The following is a 23,823-nucleotide window of genomic DNA, read 5'->3' on the forward strand; positions in this document are numbered from 1 at the left end:
TTTTAATGATAAAAGTGGTTACGCAGAGCTTTTTTTCTTCTTTGAACTCTGAAGTGATCACTTTCACTGATCTTATTCTTGAGTTTATGGAGTCCAGACTTGCTTCTTCCCTCTTCCTTGTCATCAAACTTCCATGAATATGATCCTTGCTCAATTTATTCCTTCAAAAACAAGATTAAAAATTTAATTCCTAAGCAAAAATTTCACAATTACTAAAATAACTACAAATTTAAACAAACTTCAATTCCTTCTCTTTTTCTGAGTTTTCCTGCTTTCTTTATATATTTTTCTTATCATTTGTGTTCAAATTATGCTAAAATACCAGTCAAAATATGGATTCATCACTGCTCTTTAACTCTAATGGTCTCTCTCTCTCTCTTCAACTCTTAATCCCCTATTATAGGGTGGAGAATATGAGTATGACCTCTCTCTCACAATCATAAAAACTCAACTTCACTTTTATAAGTGAAAAAAAGTAGACTTGCTTATTTTAGGACTTTTTGTTCACATAGGATGGGAGTTCAGTGCCCAACATATCTCTCCCTCACAACTATATGAAGATAACTGCTAACTTGGAGATCTCACAAGTTTCAAACTTCTTATATTACTATTGCCTTGAAGCCTACTTCAAATCTTGCTTTTAACCTGAAAGTCATCATTTTGCTTCATATATATCTCTTCCTCTAAATCACCATGAAGGAAAGTAGTTTTCATGTCCATTTATTCTACCTCCAAATCAAGAGTAACAATTAAACTCAAAACGGATTTAATAGACAACATATTCACCATAGGTGAGAAAATCTCATTAACATCAACATTTTTCTTTGTCTAAAACATTTCACCACTAGTTTGGGTTTATACCTCGAAGATGTAGAATTACTCTCATGTTTCTCCATGAATATCTACTTGTTTTCTAAAACTCTTTTTCTTACAGGCAATTTCATCAAGTCATAGTTTGATTATCATACAAAGATGTCATCTTATCTTGTATTGCATCCAACCACTATTATTTTTCTTTGCTCTCCAAGGCCTCGTTCAACAAACTAAGGTTCTCCACCTTCAATTAAGGTCACATACTTATCAAAAGAGTACTTGATAAATGGTTTTCTTTTCCTGTTAGACTTTCTAAGTTGGGCTTGAGACAGTTTGAGAGTATCATCAAGATTATCATCTTGTGCCATCTCATGTTCCTCTTCAGCATCATCAATAAGAACATTTAAATCTTCTCCAATTATTAATAATTAACATAATCGTGTTGCTTGCCATTATGGACATTATTCTCATCAATTTTAAATCATGTATAGGCATCTGAATTGGATAAATATCAAACAAATTATTATCTTTCTCAGGTGTAGTTTTTTCTATCTCATCAATGTCTTTAATGGTTTGGTCTTTCATAAATTCTACATCACGACTTTTAACAAGTTTATTCTCAACATGATTACACAACCTGTAACCATATTTATCCTGACTATAGCCATTGAAAATTCATTGCTTAGCCTTCATGTTTAAATTGGATTTTTCATCCTTCAAAGCATGCACAAAAGTCTTGCAACTGAAGACTCACAAATGATCATGTGTGACATTTTTGTCAAATAAATTTTATTTGGCACTTCAATATTCAAAACAACTGCAAGACCAAGATTAGTAACATTCATTGTCATGTATAGTGTCTCATCCCAAAAATGCTTGAGCAATCTTGCTTCAAAAAGTATACACCTAACTTTCTCAAGCAACGTCTTGTTCATTACCTTTGCTAAACTATTCAAGTAAAAAATTATAGGAGGAGTCCTTTCATATCTAATATCATACCGCTTGTAATAAATATAAAAGGATCCATAATATTCACCACTATCAGTACCAATGCATTTAAGCTTCTTTCTTAACTATCTTTCAATCAAAGCTGAATCTGTTTGAACTTCTCAAATACTTGGTCTTTTGTCTTCAAAGCATAGATCCAAAGCTTCTTGAAACAATCATCAATAAAGGTAACAAAGTAAAGTGTATCACCAAATGATTTTACTTTCAATGGGTGACAAACATTTGAATGCACCAATTCAAACAACTCTAAATTCCTTAAGCAGGGTGCTCTTAAATAATACTTTGGTTTGTTTACAAGTCATGCAATGATGCCTCCATATCTTTGATGAGCTTCCATTTTGCATAACTAAAGTGGATATCATAACCATTATTATCAAGCATATGTACAGAAATCAAATTAAAGCAAACATCTAGATACATGTTTGAATAATAAAGAAATCAAATCTCTTACACCAACACCTTGTCACCTAGACCATATGAAGATTTGGTTAACCTATAAATTAAATTTTATTTTTCTTGCTCTTCAGAGCATTCTGGTTGGAGTAACATGTCTCTTGTTCTAATTCTCTATGAAGAAAAGCAACCTTACATTGAATTGTTCAAGTTGTAAATCAAATAGCACACATAACCAACATCATTTTGATAGAGTAAGTCTAACCACTAGAGAAAATATGTCATTGAAATTTTAACAATCAATCTTGCACAATGTTTCATTTGATCATTACCATCTCATTTGATCTTGTAAACACATTTGTTTCCAATAGATTTTTTTACCTATACTATCATTCATTTTAAGTTTGATAGCACTAACTCCAACAATTTCTAAAGCATAATCATTTTTCATTTTTTTTCATGAACACAAAGCTTTTCGAGAAACCAAAACTTGTCAAGGAATTGCATGCTCAATCAAATCTCAAAACATCAATAAGTCAATTTTTGCCTTTAGAACAAATTATTGCTTTGATATATAAGATATATCAATTATTTGAGGTACTTGCAACTTATTTTTACTAGGTTGTTGCTTAAGAGTTCTTTTTGTACTTTTTTTTATTTACCAATAATATTTCTTCTAGTTAATTAATCATCTTAATTACCAAATATGTTCATCACACAAAATTCATCAAAGATTAAAGGTTTTCCATCATCAACATGAGAGAGATTGTTAAAGTCAAAGGAGAATCCCTCCAAGACTGAAAGTCTTAATGTGTTTTGATGATTGAAAATCATCAAGTCTTAGATAAATTTTATATTATATTTGATAAGTTTGTTGAAGGATTTTAGCATAAGTAATCATTGGTAAGATGATTCATAAGAACATATGATCTAAAAGTATATAATAAAGGAATGATGACTTACAAAAGAGACCATAACAATCATTTATCTTAAACTAATGATATGAGTCAAATAAAGAACAAAAGCAAGAAGTTAAGCAAGAAAACAAACTTATTCTCAAGAAGAGTACAATTAAACTTATTTAGTAAAGATAAATGTTTCTTTCTACTCATCTTTACAACTTGCACTAAAATGACAAAAGAACAAACGAAAGAAAACTAAAAACATTTTTTATACAGTAAAGGACCTATACTCATAAAAAAAAAATTCTCCAATCAAATAAATAATTGAATATATTTAACACAAGTTATCAAGTTTAAGGCTGGTTATAACAAGGCCCACATCAATATAGAAGATAACAGATTGTAATATGTAAAGTTCATACCATTAAAAAATTAAGTATTCTAAGTACAAATTTTGTGTTTTCTACCTAAAGAGATGTAAATAATATAGGGGAGTATGATTTATACATTTGGTAGAATTTTGGATAAACAAAATATAAAAAAAAAACTTGTGCAATAATATTTAGGTGAAAAATACACAATATGTATATTCAAGTTGAATAATAAAATTTTTAACTAAAATGAAGTTAGACATAATCTTATTATTTTTAAACGAACTAGTATAAATTATTGTGTAATCTTTTTGCCCTCAATCATTTTATAAATATCGTTTTTCAATTAAAAAAAATACTTCTTACTGCTTTAAACGTAAACTAAAGTATAAAATTCAAAAGTTTTGAGAATTCAGCCCTCCCATCTTCTATTTTCTTATTCTCAACTTTAGACCTCATTATTAAATTTAAGAGAACTCCGCTTAACAGCCTCTGAGGCTTGTATAACATTATTAGGAAATATCAACATCCTTCAGTGACTACATTAGAATAATTTTCATGTGCGAGTCATGCAGCTTCGAATTGGAAGGGATTCTCTTTTTTCACTACACGAATCCTCCAAGACTAAATAGCAAATATTATCAGAATGTTAAATTTTCTTGAATCTATTTTGTGTAGACATGACCTTATTTATTTCAAATGTTACATATATCATCAACATTTCTCATTTGACATTTACCGTTTTTAAAACATTTTAAATGTTTTATTTTATTTTATTTTGGTAATATTTCATAAACTGCCTTAAATGCTTCTTTTCATCAAAGGGAACCAAACGAACTTGCTAATTTACGAGAGCCTAATTCAGGGAACTTCAATTTTTTTTACCTAAAAGGTACAATACGAAACAGTACATTATCAACACTAAACCCTCAATACGGGATATTTGAAGTCCCAACTCAATACAGGAACATGAATTGGTCACCGTCGTTGCAGTGTGTTTCAAACCTCAATTCTACATCCACAAATTAAACTAGGGATGTGAAAAAAGGTGAATATAAAACTTATCCACAGGGTAATATCTCCGACTTCAAATCACGACGGGCTGCAAAATATCGTCCTTCATAGATGGTGGGAAAAAAATTAAAATGAAAAGAAACAATGGATGCTTCACAATTTACAAGAATGAAGATTCCCATGGTGTAGAGACTGCGATCAAGTATGAAATGTCCTGTGTTCACCAACTAGGGTGGACAATCTCCCACCCTATAAAAAGAAAAGAAAAGATCAAGATACAATCAAAGGTAAACTAGATATTACTCTGTCACTTCATCTCATGTTGTTAACTTGCTAGCTTTCATTGATATTAAAAGATATATGACTAACGTTACAAGATGAAAACGGTCCCCACTCCCCAACAAAAGAAAATGGTAGGAACTGCAGTCAGGTCTTGTACCAACAACCCACTAACTTGTTCCAATGGAATCCCTGCATGCAATGGTAGACGGTTCTCATCAATTTCGAATTCAATATGACTTTGAAGAAACAAAACATGCACAAAATACCGCCGTTTAACCCCATTAATTTTTCATAGCCCAAAAATAATTTTCTTCATGAAATACAACCATCAAGCAAGACCAGTTCTTCATGAAAATGTTGCCAACAAGCTTCCATACACTGATCAGCAAATACTTATTGCTACCGCATCATCCTTGTAATCATATTATCAATAATAATAATAAAAAAGTATTTATAAAACATGTTACAATGGTGGCAGTGTCTCAGCCTCCTTTTTTTACATTTTTTTCCATTCCTTCCCCTTTGCCCGCCTACACTGGGTTATTCTTGTCCCTGCAGTAGCGTTTAATTTACCATTTAAGCCTAACTGACAAATGATTGTAGCTTACCTAGTCAAGCTTCTTTCCCTGGACTACTATCATTGTTGTTAACACCATCAGAAAGGTGAACCCATAAGCTTTGACTTCTTTCAACTCCATTTTCCCAGGTTTGTTGTCTTACGCTCCTATCATTGGTGTCACCACCATCAGAAAATTGGGCCCACACACTTCGGCATTTTCCTTCTCCACTAAATTCCTCCTCGCATCCTGCCACAGTCTTCAGCAATTCTGATTGCAGCAATGGACAGTTTTCCTTAAGATACTCAAAACCATCAGATTGCATCACAGCTGCAGTAGACAGAATAAAGAAATGATATGAGAATCAACTATTATATATCTGAGGTCCACCTGATTGTTTAATGATGTTTTGACTATTACTGAAAATGTAAACCATAGAAGACAACCCAGAACTGTATACAGGATGAGATGTCAATTATTCATTGGAAAATATAGAAAGAACAAATTGATATGTATGCAAACAGAGAAGCACGATTAGTTATAGTAACCACAGAGCAAACATAACCATAGTGGCTGAGTCAACATTCTTTCTTCAACCCATTTTATGAATTATACATCTTTATTAGATCTATAAGAAAGCTGAGGTGACCACCAATTAAATTCAGAATAAAAAGTATGAGGTGAAAATGGAAGAAAGCTCAAGGCAGTTGAAATATGTCATTGAAAAGAAGTGGGAAAAGAAAGACAGAGATATTAGAAACTAAATATTAGTGCCTCTATAATACTTTCTCACTGCAAGAAGGGTCCAAATATGTCAGTTCATTCAACTCAAAAAGATGTGGGAATAATAGAATCCCCCAAAATGTAAAGAGCTGTTTGGTTTAGGAAACATTTTCTATACCTGTTTTCACTTTTAATTACAAAACTAATACTTAGCCTTCATTTTGTTTCCTGTTAGCAAAATTTTGTACAAGAAACACTGAAAACAATCTATTTTCATTGTTTTATGTATAAATCTTCAAAAACAAGAAACATAATGAAAACAAGACAACAGTTTTGCAATCAAAGGTGAAAATAGAAAATGAAAAGAAAAAACATTTTCTAAGTAAACAGCCCCTAAAAATCTTATTTCTCTAGAAAGGATATTTCTTCCCCAATTGTTGCAAAAACAAAGAAAAAAAAAACTTAAAAGTATAGTTATTTATCAATCCCAGCAATTAGGCCAGAAATGTTGCCAGTCACAAATAAAATAACATCAAGGATAGGCAGAGCAGAACAGATGAGGGTTTGTCTCTTTTCACTCCTTCCATTTATTACACTACAAAGTAAAAATATTTACGTATTTCAAAGATTGACAGTCTTTATTTCTGGATACAATCCTTACATATAAAAGTGGCTTAATCAACATTCAAGATAAAAGGTGATGTTTCACATGTTCTTAATACTAATACTAAAAATTATAGTTTATTTCCATACAACCAAGTCAGTCAGTGGTGGAAAACATATTACAGTAATGAACATTTTTCATCAGCATAAGAATGAAAACAGATTAACAGAACAATCAGCTTTTTCATGTATAACATTTCAAATGTGATCTATAGTACATGTTAGTAGTTTTCTATTAAGTTTTTGTATGATATCTAAATTTTCACATGCTAAAGAGAACATGTAAGAAAGAAAAGTCATTTATGCATATCGGAAGCCTCATTATAAGTGAAGTCCTGACAAGTTTATGGTTAGAAACTAAGTAGATGGCCAGAAAGCAAAGAAAAAGAAAAAAATGTAGGTATGGTCCAGTGGTTAGTCAAATAACATAAAATATAACTGAATATTACACTCTACTGCAGGTACCAAAATGATGAGAATATATTAAAAGTATAACCTCAAAACTTAAGTAGCTTACTACGGATTCAAATGAAGACCTGGGTGGAAAAATTAAGCAGGAAAACTCACCAACAAGGTTTTCAGCAGAAAATTGTAGACAGATGGACTTCAATTCTGAAGCACGATAACGATCAGCAAGAACTAGAATATAGGCAACAGAATCTATAGATATGTCTTTACAAAGTACAGACTCGCACATGAGCTTAAGTCTTGGCAAACCGTACTTTTCTGCAGCAGCTAATAACTTTGCTGCAAATGATTCAGATACTGAAGACAGGAAAGATGAACGTGACATAAAGAGCTCTTCATCATCTATAAGAGTGTCTCTATAAATAAAATGAAGCAAAGCCTGCTCAACAGTAAGACTCACAAAACATTAGATAACCGAGTAAATGATATGCTACACCGAAACAGTAAGACTCACAAAACATTAATTAACATGTATGTTGCATGGAACAAAAACAACTGCAAAAGGATAGAGAAAAAAAAGGGGGGCATGTTTAAGGAAAGTGCTACCTTGAAAACCTTAGGTTCCATGTCAGTAACAACTATGTCATGATCATCTTCCTCCATCCCATTGAAAAACTCAGTTTCAAATGCAGTTGACCGTGCAGCCAAAACCAGCTTATGTGCATGAAACCTTTCTCCATCAACAGAGAAAGTAACATCAGATCCTTCCTCATTCTCTAATAGCATGCCAAAATGTGCTCCAATATCAGAATCAGGAACCTGGATTGTGTTTAATTTAGAACAATCTATGGAAGACACCACAACCCCAACAGTGCAGTTTATCTTCAAGCAGTCATCCTTGAGGAACGTCGATGCCTCAAGTTGAGCCCGTTTAAAAAAACGCTTATACCCCCTAACATACAAGAACAGCAGATCATAATCACTAGCTTTTCTTTGGAGTGTTACAATAAGCAAACCAACATCTCTTATAGGCAAAACCATAAGGAAAGAACACACATCTAGCTTCTTATTCGCAAAAGGTGTTATATAAACGGGTTAAAAATTAAGATATTAGTTAAAATTGAATTTAAGTGTAGAGAGTAAGGATAAGCGAGTGTGTATATCAATCTAAACTCCATTTGCACACTTCACAAAACAGTTTTTGTGAAAATGAAAAAAAAAAGCTCAATTCTCTGGTAACGGAGTTGTGCTTCAACTTTAACATCAACTAAAACAGGTCAATAGTCATGCACCACATTAAAACAATTTCAATTTTGACATCAGTTAAAAATATTAGAATAAACCTAATTTGTCAGTAAACCATTAATTGAATTTAAAGCATGTCATAATCTTAACCAACTAAAATCCAACGCTACAACACTTCACATACAAGCCCGTTCTAGAAGATTAAACTTTAACCGAAACATTAAGATCAAAAAACGAATGAACCGAAAACATAAACCCTAAACCTAAAAGAGAAATTAGAAGAAACAGAAACTAACCACATGCTGCCTCGGTATTTGAGAGTGTAGGGTCCGCTCTCAAGAGAACGATCGAAGTGGCTATGAACCTTGTGTTTGCCGTTACCGCTCTGATCAAGCAAGGTGAGTTCGAAGAGTGCGCGAACATCGGTGCCTTCAGAAGCGAGAGCGATGAAGACGGAGACATAAGCGGAGTTATCTTCGGGATTCTTGCCGTCAGGATAGAAGTAGATGGCCCACTGGTAATCTCCGACGGTGAAGGTTTCGCTGGCGATGTGTTTTCCGACTCCGATTCCCTTCGCCAACGAGTATCCCTTGATAACGAACTTGTGCGAACCGTTCACCGTCTCCGTCACCGACCGCGAGCTCGTACGAGACGCCAGAATGCTCCCACTCGCCCCCGAGTTGTACATTTCACGCGCGCGCTGATCGATTAGCGAGATCTCTATGTTGTTGCGAGCATGTGCGCGTGTTTGTGTGCGAGTGTGTTAGGTTTTTCTCGAGAAACGAGATTTTCCCTGAAAGCGAAGGAAAATAATGGATCTGCTTCTTCTTCTTCTTCTTCCGTTAGCTCGAAACGAATCTAATCCACTTCTGTCTCCCTTTCTTTCTCTCTTTCTTTGTTTCAGCTTCTTTATTCAATAAAAAGATTGAAAGAAAGTGAAATTTAATATAATCTGATTATTTTTATTTATTTATTTATTTATTTATTTATTTTACGTTGATCTGATTTTGAGGTTTCGGTACGCATGAGACAACCCGGTCTTCTTCCCGATTATTATCATTCATTTCCACGTCAAATGGGACCGTAGTGCTCTATCATACGGTTTTTGTTACGATTCAATATATTTTTAGGTATATGTTTTTAGCATATGCGATTCAATTTGCTTTCATTTCTATTCAAAATATTATTCAAATTAAACTTAAAAATAACGACCAATTCGATTTAAATATAATATAAAAATAAATTAATATTTTACAATTTAATCTAGATTATTTTTTAGTTTTTAATATTTAATTATTTTTATTTTTTAAAGATTTATTTATTATCGTATAATTTTTAATTTAATCTTTAATCAATCTTGAGAAATAAAGCAGTAGTTAACTACTATTTTAATCGATTGTTACGCTGTAAGTCTTATAATTAAAATTGATTAAAAAATATTAAAGTTATTATTTAATTATTATTGTTATTTTATATAAAATTTTATTATAAATATTTATTTTATATTTTTAAAATTTATCTTTTTTATTTAAAATTTAGAGCTTATTTTTTAGAGTCTTATTTCTTAATACCTAAATATGTGAATTAATTTATAAGAAATTGTTTGAATTTAACATGTGACCTAGAGTTTAAAGATAATAGTTTTACTTGATTGAATAAGATCATTTTTAGTGAAAAATATTTAGTCTAGACTAAAAAGAGACTTACCTCTTTATATAATGATATTAATATATATTTATTATTTATATTTAGTTAAATTGTTTACATTATACAATAAAGATAAAATTACTACTTTCGTCTTTTAACTTAAAAAAAAAAAATTCATCTTTTAACTTTTTTTCACTTTAATTTTCTAACTTATAAAAATATTTTAATTAAATTCTTTTTTATTAAAAATCTTAATTCTATAAACAATTTTTATAAATTTTATACTACATGTATTGTATGAAAAATACTGTTCATGATCTTTCTCTTGCCTTATTTCTAGTATCTCTTCCTCTTCTTGCCCCCCACATCTTCCATAGGAGAACCCAAGAAAAAGTGATGAGAATCTGTGGCAACACTTCGATTTGCTGTTTCACAAATCACAAGCCATGATGGAAGTTCAAACAACCTCAACAACATTGAGCTGTTGACCATCTTGCATAAACTTTACCTATCTCGCCGTTGGAGATTCTAGTGTATTGCTTTTAGATTCAATTGACGCTTCATCCCGTTTTAGTAACCATCTCTTCTCATATCATAGTTAAAAAAAACATTTCTTCAGACATCTATAATCTCCTTAGGAAGGATTGGGAAGTCAGCCTCTAATACCTATTAAAAAGTGTTTGATTTAAAGAAAAAAATCAATTTTACGGAGAGCAAAAGAGAGAAAAACCCTAACTACTCTATTCTGTCCTTATATAACAGAATAAAAAAGAGTCAACACTGAACTGTTTATTAGGAACATGACGACATCAGTGGCAACAACTCTCTCTGCCGGTACCCAATAACCCAAAACAGACCAATCAATATTGCATACATAACTCATCAACTTCCTATTCTCTTCCCCGGAGGTATTCATTTTTGCCATAAGAAACGGCAGAAACAATTAATTCTACAACTGTGTTCCTCACGGCTGCCAAGAATTAACTAATAAAATGACCATGAATGATATATGTTAGCTATAAAATGATTCAGTGCAGTAGTAACAACCTCCAAAGATACAAAAAGCAGTTACTTAGATTTCTTTTGTAGTTCAGAAACCCTTTGACCCATAATTTTACAAACAGCTTCATCTTTTGACTGAAGAAGTTTTAATGCAGGGTGAACTTTGAGATCTCCCATCACCACCTTCTGCCCTACATCTAACTCACTTAAATCCACATCAATATATGGGGGAATAATGTCTGCAGGGCATAGGTACTTCACAGTCCTTTTGATGGTATTCAAAGAAGCACCTGCCAAATTTGTAAAGTGATGAGTATTTTTGTAAATAATCCACAAAACAGAATGTTTTGTCATAAAGTTATTTTTCAATACATTAATATCCATACATCCAGGAACCACAAATGAAATCAGAGAAGTAGGTGTGTAAACTCCAATTATTTGACAGAACTATTCTTCTATCCTTGTAATTGTAATTATCACATTGGGGTACTTTAATAAGACAACATTTTAATCTGTGTTAAATATACAAATTACACAAGGATCTTGAGAGTTTCATACGCAATTCATATTCTCAAGTCTCAACCATAGTCATTCTGATGCAATAAGTCTTCATAAGTTTAAAATAAATAGGTATAGGATCCAAATTGTTCTTAAATCAGGAGAGTAAACATTTAAACAAGTATTTATCAGTTGAACTACTATGACTAACAGAAGATTGATTTTGCTTTTTAAAACAAAAAATAATTAACGAATCCTTAGTAAGAACACAAGTCAATTAAGTTATCACAAAGGAAGTAAAGGAGAACACAAGCAAGAAGAAAAGAAGGATTATTTGACATGTTTAGTAGGGCATAGTAGTCAATCCTGGATAACAATGCGATGTGACTGACTCCAACGATGCTACAGGGGATAACGGATAGTAGGATGACCATTATTCTGAAGTTTTAAATATACCTAATATAAATGAAGCTACACACATATATATGCTGAAAAATACAAAATTAATACAGATTAAAGACATATGCATAATTAATGAACAAAAGTGAAAGTTTGAGAACATAACACATGCCAAATGTTAATATCAACAAAATAAAGGAACCAAACAGAGGTTGTTCCCCATAATTGATTGGGGGAGCAGTCATTGCTTCTGTATTATGCCTTCAGATTTGGAACAAAACAGAGAGGAAAAACTCAAAATAGAGAAGGAAATAAATAATAAATAGCGAAGGGAAATAGAAAACAGAGTGTTCGGTGACTGGAAAATGTTTGAGTCACGTTGGAAACTTCATCGAAGAGGAAGATGATGACTGGAAAATATTTGGTCAAGTCATAAGCTTCACCAAAGATGAAGAAAATGACTAAAATGACTGGAAACATCTCGGTCATGTCAAAACACGTCACTGGAGATGAAGAAGACAACAAGAAGTTAGTCGGAAATGATGACACTCGATGTTGCACCAGAGAAGCAAGAGAAACAGAAAGCACGTCACACCAAAAAAGCAAGAGAAACAGAATGGGAGGGAAAAGTTAGGGCTCGATGTCAAAGGAGAAGATCAACTATGTAAAAGAGGGGGTGAAATCCCAAGATTGCCCCTCTTAAAAGGTATCCAATGTTAAAAAGGCAAGGTAAAATTTGTTTTCAGCTGCGCATGGAATAGCAGTCACGATGGCTGCATTTTCACTTTTTTGACGCGATTCATGGCACGACGGCTGGTACATCAAAATGCAATGATTGGAAAATAGTGGCAAGGTGACACTCCACTCCGCACTGCTGCGATAGCGGCCACTATGGCCACTAGTGACTACTATGTAGTAGGGTAACTCAACACAACCTTGATCATTGTGGAAATTGAGATAGAAAAAGGGAAATAGTGCTTGAAGTTACCTACCTAAACTATTACAAAAATTTACATTTTTTAAAGGGTCATGCTAGTGAGTACCTTGAGGGCATCAGTTAAAGAATCAATGAATAGAAAGTTTGTATTGAAAATCATGATGGAGATACATTAGCCAACCTCGCATGGTAGGATAAGGCTTTTTTTGTTGCATGATGGGTATACATGGAAAATCACAGTGGAGGTGCATAGATAATGGTTTTCCATAAGATCGTTTCACTTTTAATTCCTTAAGCAATGTTCAAAGTGCACTTACCAGCATTCTCCTATTTTAAAAGACCAAATGGCAATATTATTGTAGCAAAGTGCATTCAAATTACAACAGCATTTACTATGAAGAACTAAATGACATAAAGAGTAGCCATTTTACCTTATATGGACATTTTACAGGATAAACTTCAAAATAGCTCTCCTTAAATAGCATTTACTTCAGCAATGGTATACCTTGTAAACTGGTAGTCATGGGTTTCAGACAGAGATAACCTCTACACTCATGGGAAGTTTATGTACACCTAACTCTCCCAAGACCCTAAAATGGTGGGACACTGGACTATCCCTTTTTAGAGTGCCATTGAAACTTTTTTTGTTTGGTTAATAAAACTCAAGTCTTAGACCTATTTATCCACCAAATACCAATGATCATCATCAAAAAGACTATTATTCATAACACTTTGCCCCGCTTTGTTATGCTTAGTCAGTCACATGAGATAAATCGTGACTTGAAATTCTCACACAAAAATAAATTACATTGCATTCACTATCTAGGGTGCATTAAGTAAGGCAATTATTCAATAAGTTCTTATTTTATAAAGGATTTATACCATAAATTTGATCATGAACTTTATTGACATGAGCTGAAAACAACTTATTTTGATAAATTATATAATGAAACTTAATAAAATAAGCTGAAAAAACTTAATAGTAAGAAGTTATTTTTATAAGCTCTCTATGAACTCCTCCAAACACACCCGTGAGCATAAGTCAACCTGTACAGACCTGCAGACTTTCCTGCTAATTTTTAATGCTAAGCTGATAGAATTTGGCTAAGTTATTTTTATAAGCTCTCTATTGATTATTGGGTTTATAAATATCGTACGACACATTAAGCTAAAGCTTATCTCTTTCTTGCCTCCAAAAGTTATACTGATGAGATAAACGAATCCAACAGAATATTTACAAGAACATTCCAACAAAATGAAGTTAAGGCATTGGAAAGGTGCAAACCTTTCTTGAGTCCAGGCGAAACATCTTCTCCTCTGTATACAAGAGGAACGTCAACTTTCAACAAAGCATGTGATGGAGCCCTTATGAAGGTGACATTTAACGGTGCGTCTGAACCAGCTTTCAAATGAATCTGTCAAGTTTTCAAGAGAAGAACACTCGTTAAGATATAAAATCAAAATAACATAACATAACACGACTTAGAAAGAGGCGTAGAAATGGAATGTGAAAGAGACCTTGCGAGGCAAAACGCGAACACTCTCGACGACGTCGTCGATGTCAAATTGGGAGCGAACCTCGAGATGGAAGAGGCGAGAGAGGAAGAAGGAGCGACCAAGGTGGTTCACTAGTTTTCTGATCTGATCGGAGCGAACGGAGATGAGACGCTTGTTGCCGCCGTGTTGTCCGTCCTCTTGCTCGAAAACGATGCTCGGCACGCGCCCTGCCCTACGCTCCTTCTCCGAGATGTTCTTCCCCGAGTCAATGCGAGGAATAGCGAGGATCGTCTCGTCGTACTTGGGATTGGGACGAGGAAACCCTTCCAGGTACGTTAACGGCTCAGCCTCGGGAGGGTGGAGGATGGCGGCGGAGGCGGAATGGGAGAAGAGGCGGCGATGCAGAGAGACTCTGGTGAATATGTGGCGGGGGAGATACATGGTTTGGGCTTTCAGGGGTGAATGAAGGGTTAAGAGGGGTTTTGGGTTGGGACGATGGAAATAGAATAAATGAGGAGAGGGTTGAATGCAGCAGCCCAGTTGCCTCACACTGCTCAGTGTTCACTCCACTGCCAATTATCAAACGAAATTTTCTCACGTGACATGCACGTGACCTTCGATTTTATAGTATCTTCTTTAAGCAATTCTTTTCACTTGATAACTTCTATCCATTTTTAATTTGGAAAAGGAAAATATGTATATAGGATGACTAAAATATTTCCCTCCATTCTGTATTAAAATTGTTCATTAATTTATGTTGCATAGAGATACAGTGTTTCGTGTTATGCAACATAGACAAGTGTATGATTCAATCAAATACTTGCTCAAATACTATGTTGCTTTTGTTCATTAATCTATACAGTCGTGTTATGCAACATAAACATAAACATATGTGTGATTCAATGAGAGACGTGTTCAAATATTGATGTGCTATTGTTTATGTAGCAGTAATAGTTTATATGACTAATTTAGTTAAAGACAAATTAGATTATTTCCATAAATCATTGCAATTAGTTACTTTTCTCCTTTTCATATTAGTTATTATTTTGGTATACTTTTTATTTATAAAAAAATTAGTTACAAATTTTAAAATCAAAGAAAAATATTTCTTAAAATATTTAAATATATGTTTAAAACATACAAAATGAAAAATAAATGTTGAATAGTTAAATAAAAATAATATGGATATTTCCGTAACCTGCCGCGTGTAGTAAAATATACAATAGTCACTTTTGCACTGAAATAAAATATCTAAAAAATCTAATATAATCAACTAATGTACTAAAAATCTATTATTATCAATTTTTGTAATACAAGAAAAATCTAATATAATTAATTTCTGTATTACAATAAAAATCTATTGTAATCAACTTTTATAATCTACTATAAAATCATTAGTTCAGAATGTAGAGCTAAAATAATTGATTAATTTTTTATATAAAAAATAAAAATTAATTTAATTCAACTTCTATTGCATACAAGATCAAAAGATTTTTGTATACAAATCTTGACTAATGCATATATATCTTATTTTTTTAAATTTTACTTATGTAAAAAGCCTAAAATTAATGTCCAACGAGCTTTTTTCTCATGTTAAAACTTAACTAATACTACTACCTAAGCTTGTTATCAAGAAACTTTTTTAGAAATACTGTAGTAAAAAGAACATAAGAGTTTATCGCTAGGCATTTGACCAAATAAGATCGTCCAGTTCCTATAGAACCTATCACTAAAATACCCGTAGGAGGATAGGGTTAAGCGGAGCAAAAAGAGTTTTCCATGAAATGAGAAATGAAAACTATTAGCCCCCACAGGGATCCAGGGACAAAGATAAAGTGAATTCAATGCAGAATATATGTCATGTTCTCAATATTTCTTGCCAAAGACACTTGACAAAAGCAATTGAAATCCAATAGAAGGATGTAAGGAGCAATAAGAACCACAAAATACAAAACTGTAAGTAACATAAGGCAACAAAAAAATGGCTAAATTCGTATGCAAAAAAATTTTTGGCAAGATTGCCCAAGCTTGCAGTTTGAAAAATTCAGGCAAACTATTACTACAACTATCTACATGCTGGCTAGAATAATCAAACCTTGATTCCTACCTAATTACATTCTTGTCACTGCTCCCTAAAAAAATTTCAGCTGGTTAGTACATTTTAATTCATACTCAAATCACTGCCAATTAAAAAGTCGAAATCCACTTCCACTTCCCACATCCGTAGAATCCGATTCACTTCCCATTGCCTCGTCTGAATTCTCACTTGGAAGGACTTTTATCCGGTCTGCATGCTCAATGATCCAGTTAGTGAATTCTGGAGAAGCTGCCCACTCTGTTAGAGCCTGCTTAGTGGATTCTCTTGTGAATTCATCCCACTCTTTCTTTGTGAACTTCTTTCTGTTGCTGGTCTTGTGGAAGATTGAATAGTAATCCTGCCCTATTTGAGTCCCAGAAGATTGTGGTGAAATCCCAGAAGATGGTGATACAACACCTGAAACAGACAAATGATTAAGATAACATTATTCACAGCATTCTTATTGCAAGAAAAATAATTCTCCTGAAATTTCCAACTTTTGAATAATAGTGTAAAATCCCAAAATGACACGTATTTTAGAATTTAGATAACTTTGCCAAAGATAATTAAAATAAAAAGTCAAGCAAAGCACGTGCATCTGTTCAGACTTTGGAGTGAGGGGCCCTTTTTGAAAACACAATTCAGTGCAGAAAATAAAAAGATCCAGCACTGAAATGGATTTTGTGGTGTTTGTTTAATGCATGCCAAGAATGAAGTAACTGAAAATGCAAAAAAAATCAGCATATAACTCACAAGAGATTACTATGTACTCAGAAACAACTAAGGCCAAAGAATTTCCAACAAATTCAAAAATGGAAAACAAAATTCAGAAATTCAAAAATCTTGGTTGGACATTATGGGCGTGTTTTTGGGTTAGTAACTTAATTGAGTGTTTATTCAATAAATTCTTATCATATTAGAGCTTATGGAATAAATTTGAGCATGAAACTTAATAGAACAAGCTAAAAGAAGCTTGTAGGAGTCATAAGTTATTTTTGTAAGTTTTTCCAAACACTCCCTTCACACTAATCATATATAAAAAAAGGATGGAACATGAATATACCTCTCACAGGAGAGTCAGACCAAGCTGATCTTTTAGGGCTATTCCAAATTTTTTCTCCCGGGCTATTCCGAACTTTTCCTTTAGGGGTTGACTTGCTAAGGAATTCAGCACGACCACGTGTTCCTCTCACCCATTGCAGTGAATAATTGTCGTTTCCTGAGGCTTCATACCTTCATGAAATCATAATGGCATATTTATATTTAGAAGTGAAAAGGTAGAAGCTTTGAATGAATTATCCTTGACAAACAATGACATAGAAAATGACAGTACAATAAAACCAGTTCACGTATGTAGATTCCACTTTGTCTTAGTTCTTTTACAACGTAAAATGAACAAATTATATACCATGTTAAACCATCTAGACAGTGATCATTTCCTACAATATGACTCTGACCTAAATTCTACAAAGATAAGTACAAAATTCATGAAAATATCCAAAATGCCTTGTTAGCAAGTTAGCATCATGTCAATCATCTCATCTAATGTTCCTTGGAAAAAACTACCATAACCATTCAGAAGCAGAACAATGCCATTGCTTAAAAGTGAAGGATGAAGAAACATTCAGGTTAGTTGATAGAATAAATTGAATAAAACCATGCACATAGGGTAAACATACCCAGTAAAAATGACTTTATAAAATAGAGCAGACAGAGAAGTCATACTTACCATCCATGAAGCCATTTTATTGAAGAAATAAGTTTGCAAACAGCTCCACAGGAGACCAAGGCTCCAATTGCTAGAGGAGGATCAAGTGTGCTCTGACAGAGAAATGGAAATCAGAATAAATAGGGAAATAAACAGTGTGTCCCTGAAATAGTAGTATGTAACAGACCAAAATGGCTCGGCCACACATTACTACAGGAAGGTATTAATTAACAAAGAAGTTAAATTCCAATAGATAAATGGCCAGAACCAACTCAACCAATCATGGAACCAACAGATAACTTCACTATCAAAACCAGGCAAATAAACAACAATGGAAATTGTACCAAAACATCCCACTTTATAGAAAAATATTATCAAGCTATGCCACTTTCAAAAATTGTAACAATCTAGGCTGTTTCTTATTATTAAATTTTATCAATGCAGACATTTATAAAAAAAAAACCCATTTTTACATTTTATATTTAACTTCATTTTCACTGGTTTCATTTCTCAAAATACTTGGTTCATTTTTGTGCTATATTTCAATAATTGTTGAATAAAGGAACAAATACGTCTTACAGTTTTTATTTTATTTTTTATTAATTTCTCTATCTATTTTTATATTTTTATCTGTTTATGCTAAAAATATATTGTAACTTTTACTGTTTTTTACCTGAATGAACAAATTGAACAACTCCAAAAGCCAAATATTGAAATTTCTATTGATTTATTAAGTTTACTTTATGTTGTAAATTTGAAAATATACCAAACTGATGCTTTAAAATATATTTTCATAAATTTAAATAAAAAGTAGAATACAAGATGCAAACCTGCAAAATGAATGCGGTTCCAACAATGCGCATTGCCCATTTCACAAATTGAGCAACCCCAGCATCAACACTACCATCTTCTTTCGAAATAACAAACCTCCTAACAATCCAGTAGCCTAAAGCAGCTCCACCCAAGATGATGCCCAGTAGTACAAAAATAGCAACCTGAAAAGTATTGAGGAAACAAGCATATTTTATGAAAGAGGATTGAAGATATGTCTGATAGACAAGCTAAATCCCATAGGACAGGAAACAGTTGATTATATATGTCTGACAGACATGCAATGAGGCCAGCATTCAAGAATTAGGTAGCTGAAATAAATGAAGGAAACACAAAAAGGTAAAAAGGAAGTGTGTAAAGTGGTAATAGCTAGAGGGTAACAACATATCAGGGACTAACCATTTGTGAATGACAGTTGGAGCAAGTATCAGGGTAACGAGTCTATATAGAAAGGGTGAGATCGCTCCATAAAATCATATTATTATACTTGAAAAGAAGAAGTCATTTCCATTCCTTTAGCAGCTATTCTCAGTTGACCATATATTTTTTGCTGACCCAAAGAGAAACAAATAAAATGTACCAAAAGCGATTCTAAACGAACAAAAATGCTATCTCATTATGAGCCTTTTGTTTCAACTTTTTTATGAAAAAACCATTTTTTATTTTGAAAAAAATAAATGTTTAAGAAAAAATAAAATTATAACCACCGCCTAAAATAAAAAACTTTTTCATAATTGTCCAAACAAAAAATGGCTTGCCCTTTTAATAAAATCTCTAAAAGTATATCAACTTTTTAAAAGCTTAAACAAGCGGGCCATATAATTCAAAGATCAGAACAAGGTGGAGGAAGAAATTAAGTCATATATTGACTGGAAAACAAAATGTTTCAAACGTGTCCCAAAATGATAGCTCATCATACACAAGAAATATGTAGATGGGTCTGAAGAAAAAGCTAAGAAAAGGATTTGAAATCCAAAAGGGTAAATAGAAGTTAACCATTCAGCATGCATTGTATTATGGACTAAGTTATCTAAAAATGGAAATAAACTGGTATACTTACTGGATTGTGCATCTCTTCATTCAACCCAAAACTCTGAAGAATTGAATTTACGATCAAAGAGAATTGGTGCAAAATAAATGACCCAGCTCCAAGCTGAAACAGCACACAGTAATAATATTAAGAGTGATAATCTTTGCATGAAACATGAACTTATAAGTGAACGTTGGGAAAAAAATTTAATCAAAACTCACCACTGATCCATATATGGTAAGGTAAAATATATTTTTTCTTCCAGTTGGCAATAACTTCATGCCCTATATCATAATTAGAAGAAATTAGTTGAAAACATGTTAAACAAAATCAAGGAAAATTTGGAAGCAATGAAACAAATGAGATTCATGTTTGGATAAGAGTAACTTGTATACCTGAAAAAGAAGGATTATGATGACAAGAAAGATCCCTATAGCCATTGAACTGCTGTAATAAAACGGAACCCAACTGCTAATAATTGGAGCTACAAGTAGCAGTAATGAACCCAGTGCAAGACAAATGAGGCGCCATTTCTGAAAATCTGCAATTTTTTTGTATAACATATATAAGTTAGCACCAAAGATTTTTAAAAACACAGAGAAGAGACAACAAAAGAACAATTTTCCCCTTTTTTAAGATGGAAGAACCTAACCTTCTTCAAGAGCAACGGTAACAGAATCCAATATTTCTCCATTGATTCTCACATCAACATATCTAGTTTCATAAGGTGACATAACAGAACTCCAGATCCCCTTTTGTACACTCCTCCATTCATCCTTTTGACACTGACACCATCCAAGTGTATTATTCCTGCACATACTTTGTAAATAAGAATTGAAAATCTGATAGACATCACAAAAAGTTGAAATTACAAGTGTTTGTGCATGCAGACACGTGCCAAGCATGCACCTGTGAGGAGGAGATGCAGGGGCAGTAAATACATAGAGAAAACTATGGTCAGTATGTCCAAAATGAGTGCTTACCTGTGGAAACAAACCTGAATTTTGTTATGCAACCTCTCTGGGATCGAAACAGATGGAGCCAAAGTAATATGGAATGAATTAGCATAGCTCCCAAGTTTCAACCTAGAGATACCAGATACTCGAATACGCTCACACCGTAAAGTGTCTTTAACCCCTTGAGAAGATGAATGCCCAGAAAGCGGAGGAGGGGAGATATCCAAAACTGGCTTTTCAATATCAACACCTGCAGTAGTAACTAGTAAAATGCTGAGACTCTACTCAAAGGCAAAGAGGATGAAAAGAACTTGCAAGAACAAAGTAACTAAATATTCTGGACGCACATTGGGAAAATTAAGTGACCAATTCAGCAGAACAAACAACTACAAAAGGATAAGTGATTCTTATTATTCCATAGGAAACAAGCGACCAACTTGGCAATCTTATTGAACCTTCAAATACAGCAGTTACTGCTGGTAATTGTTCTTTTCTAAAATGAAGGGTTTCAAACTGAAAAAAAAAGAAAAGATTGCAATCTTATTTCCTTTAACAGGGTATTTATGGATTAGAAAATAACTACATGAGATAGTGCCGCAAGGATACTAAATCAGACGTTCGACAAATCCGAGGTTTCCAGTGGAATTTGAAAAGGGTAGAAGAAACCCTAGGGATGATTAACAAGCAATGAGAACTTTCCACACTAACTAGACATGCATGGTGAGTGGTGAAGTAGGAGTAAGAAAAAGAAGTAGAAGGTGATTCTAGCTAACCTTTGACTGTGATAGGGTTGTGGTGATTGGCGAGTGATGAGGTGAAGAAGAAGAAGAAAAAGAAAAGAAGGAGCGTAGAGGAGAACGATCCCATGACTATGATGGGATACGATTCTCAAATCAAATCAGTACCACAACGCTCTTCGCCTTGTATTCGAGTTTTCCTTTCTTCCGATAAGTACAGGGCTTGGCCACTCTTTGCCCTTAATTTATATATTTATTATTATTATTTATTTCTTTTTCACAGCGTTGCGTTTTTTTAAGGCAACAGTGCGACACAACAATTTTCATTTACGCGGGGAATTAGTTTTGGAAATGCGTACATTGTGCGGTTATGTTTATGTACAGTCGTGTCTTTTTCATTCGTTTCAAAATAATTCCCGATAATTAGTTCAAAACATATATTATTATTACTTTCGTTTTGTTATCTGTTTATTTCAAAGATGACACGTACTGAAACTTATAATTATTTTTTATTCATAAAAATTATTTTAAACTTTTTAATTTGAATTTTTTTATCTCAATTATGATCGGTATGTTAAGTATTTAGAATTAAGTTGAGATAATGAAATAATTAAAAATTAATTAATATATTTATTTAAAGTAATAAAATAAATAATAATAATAATAATAATATAAGAGAAATTGAGAAATAAGAAAAATTCTAAGATAATATTAGTATTTTATTTTTTATTTTTATTTTATTTTTTTACTCTTATTTAAACTACTTTTAATTATTTTATTTAAAAAATATTTTAAATTAATAAATATATGTATAGAATCTTTTTTATGGTTTTTTAAATTACAAATATGATTTTTTTTTTAAATTATAGAAATATTAATTTTTCAAAAATCACAAATAATGACTTTTATTCAAAAATCTTCGACAAAAGTTACTTTTAAATATAAAAATTATTATTAACAAATTTTAATTTTATAATATATTTTTAAAAAGTTGTCATTGATAATTTTTTATACACTTTTTTTTTTATCTCTGGATTTTTTTTATACACTTTTTTACAGGTTTCAAAATCCATTTAGCCAGACTGGAATTTCTACACCATAGGTTATCATGGTCAGATATTTGAAGCCCAAAATAATAGCAAAGGTGGTTTCTTTGTGGTATGAAATTCCCTGCATCTTTTAATTGAATACTAGGGATGATTGATTATACACACTTGTGTTATTTTCTTAAGACAAGTGACTTGTTTAAGTGAATTAAAGCATATTTTATATGTATTTTAATTTGTTTAAGCAATTTAAAATTGAACAGTCTAGTTCTTGTCATAATTAGAAAGAATCCAAATCTATCTTTAGTATGTTATTTCTATAATTTACAAAAATATTATTTCATTAATAGCTTTACTACAAATTTTTTACTCCATAAATTTATTATTGATATATATAGCAGTAATAAAAAAAAAGTTACGAAACTTATTTGAAATCATATAAAATTTAAAGGATTGATATGAAATTTATAAGAATCTTAAAGAACTAATTTAAAATTATAAAAACAACTATTTAGTAATATTAATAAAAAAATTAAAAAATTAAACTATTGTCTACATAATTATTATTTATTTTTTGTTTATGAAAATATTTTCATAAACAAAAAAAAATGGCATAATTTAATCACTATTACAGAGAAAAAAAAAAGTTTATTTTGTATTCTTTCTATATTTTTTATTAAATATATTCTTATTTTTTTATTGTTGAAATAATTGACTTTGCTTAAAATTTACTATGACATTATTAAAAAATTTTGAAAATTTAAGAGTATATTTAAGGTTTTTTTTTCCTTTACAGGATATTTTCATTAGTGAATATGTTGATATTATAATTCTATATTGACCATCAATAAATTTTTATTTAAAATTTTTGTATAAGTGTCTACCATAATCTTTATTAAATTCCTCATGATAGGTGCTTAAGAGTTTACAACAAACCTTATTACATCAATTAGGTTGAAGTTAAGAATTTAACATAAATTAGTAACCTTTAAACTTAACAATTATAATTTATACAAACTATTTTGTTAGTCACTCTTAGTTATAAAATTTTTTTAAAGTATAACTCTTCAAAATTAATT

At 32.0% G+C, this 23,823-nt stretch overlaps 2 protein-coding genes across 3 annotated transcripts; both read right to left on the reverse strand.

The window, feature by feature from the left end:
- Positions 1-4,350: 4,350 nt before the first annotated feature.
- On the reverse strand, positions 4,351-21,901 carry LOC113860926 (BTB/POZ and MATH domain-containing protein 4-like). 2 transcript variants are annotated; one of them, XM_027493490.1, is made up of 15 exons: positions 21,735-21,901; positions 20,989-21,211; positions 20,658-20,815; positions 20,401-20,546; positions 20,227-20,289; positions 20,036-20,128; positions 18,975-19,139; positions 18,166-18,257; positions 17,500-17,669; positions 16,694-16,853; positions 8,676-9,020; positions 7,741-8,086; positions 7,294-7,573; positions 5,392-5,670; positions 4,352-4,972 (listed from the first exon to the last, which is right to left on the reverse strand). In XM_027493490.1, exons 1-14 carry the CDS (start codon positions 21,826-21,828, stop codon positions 5,396-5,398), a joined length of 2,610 nt encoding a protein of 869 aa, XP_027349291.1. In that variant the 5' UTR covers positions 21,829-21,901; the 3' UTR covers positions 4,352-4,972; positions 5,392-5,395. The 2 variants fall into 2 exon arrangements, with proteins under 2 accessions (XP_027349292.1, XP_027349291.1); XM_027493491.1 differs by lacking the exons at positions 16,694-16,853; positions 17,500-17,669; positions 18,166-18,257; ... (5 more) ...; positions 20,989-21,211; positions 21,735-21,901 and having other exon boundaries at positions 4,351-4,750; positions 8,676-9,327.
- Positions 10,991-14,919, reverse strand: LOC113860927 (50S ribosomal protein L25). The gene is made up of 3 exons (XM_027493492.1): positions 14,381-14,919; positions 14,148-14,277; positions 10,991-11,318 (listed from the first exon to the last, which is right to left on the reverse strand). The coding sequence occupies exons 1-3, from the start codon at positions 14,798-14,800 to the stop codon at positions 11,095-11,097; spliced, it is 774 nt and encodes a 257-aa protein (XP_027349293.1). The 5' UTR covers positions 14,801-14,919; the 3' UTR covers positions 10,991-11,094.
- Positions 21,902-23,823: the final 1,922 nt, after the last annotated feature.

The sequence above is a fragment of the Abrus precatorius genome, unplaced genomic scaffold, assembly GCF_003935025.1.
Source record: "Abrus precatorius isolate BTA unplaced genomic scaffold, Abrus_2018 Scaffold3, whole genome shotgun sequence".
Taxonomy (NCBI): domain Eukaryota; kingdom Viridiplantae; phylum Streptophyta; class Magnoliopsida; order Fabales; family Fabaceae; genus Abrus; species Abrus precatorius.

Bases quoted from the DNA above. Each gene is read 5' to 3' on its own strand.
- LOC113860927 (XM_027493492.1), bottom strand. From the start codon at position 14,800: ATGTATCTCCCCCGCCACATATTCACCAGAGTCTCTCTGCATCGCCGC. The intron at 14,278-14,380 runs GTCTCTTTCACA...AAAACTTGACAG, and splicing joins TTCGCGTTTTGCCTCGCAAG to ATTCATTTGAAAGCTGGTTC. The intron at 11,319-14,147 runs GTTTGCACCTTT...CAAATTTGGCAG, and splicing joins TTCGCCTGGACTCAAGAAAG to GTGCTTCTTTGAATACCATC.
- LOC113860926 (XM_027493490.1), bottom strand. From the start codon at position 21,828: ATGGGATCGTTCTCCTCTACGCTCCTTCTTTTCTTTTTCTTCTTCTTC. The intron at 20,816-20,988 runs GTAAGCACTCAT...AAGTATGTGCAG, and splicing joins ATTCAGGTTTGTTTCCACAG to GAATAATACACTTGGATGGT. The intron at 16,854-17,499 runs GTATATTCATGT...TGTCTGTTTCAG, and splicing joins GTCTGACTCTCCTGTGAGAG to GTGTTGTATCACCATCTTCT.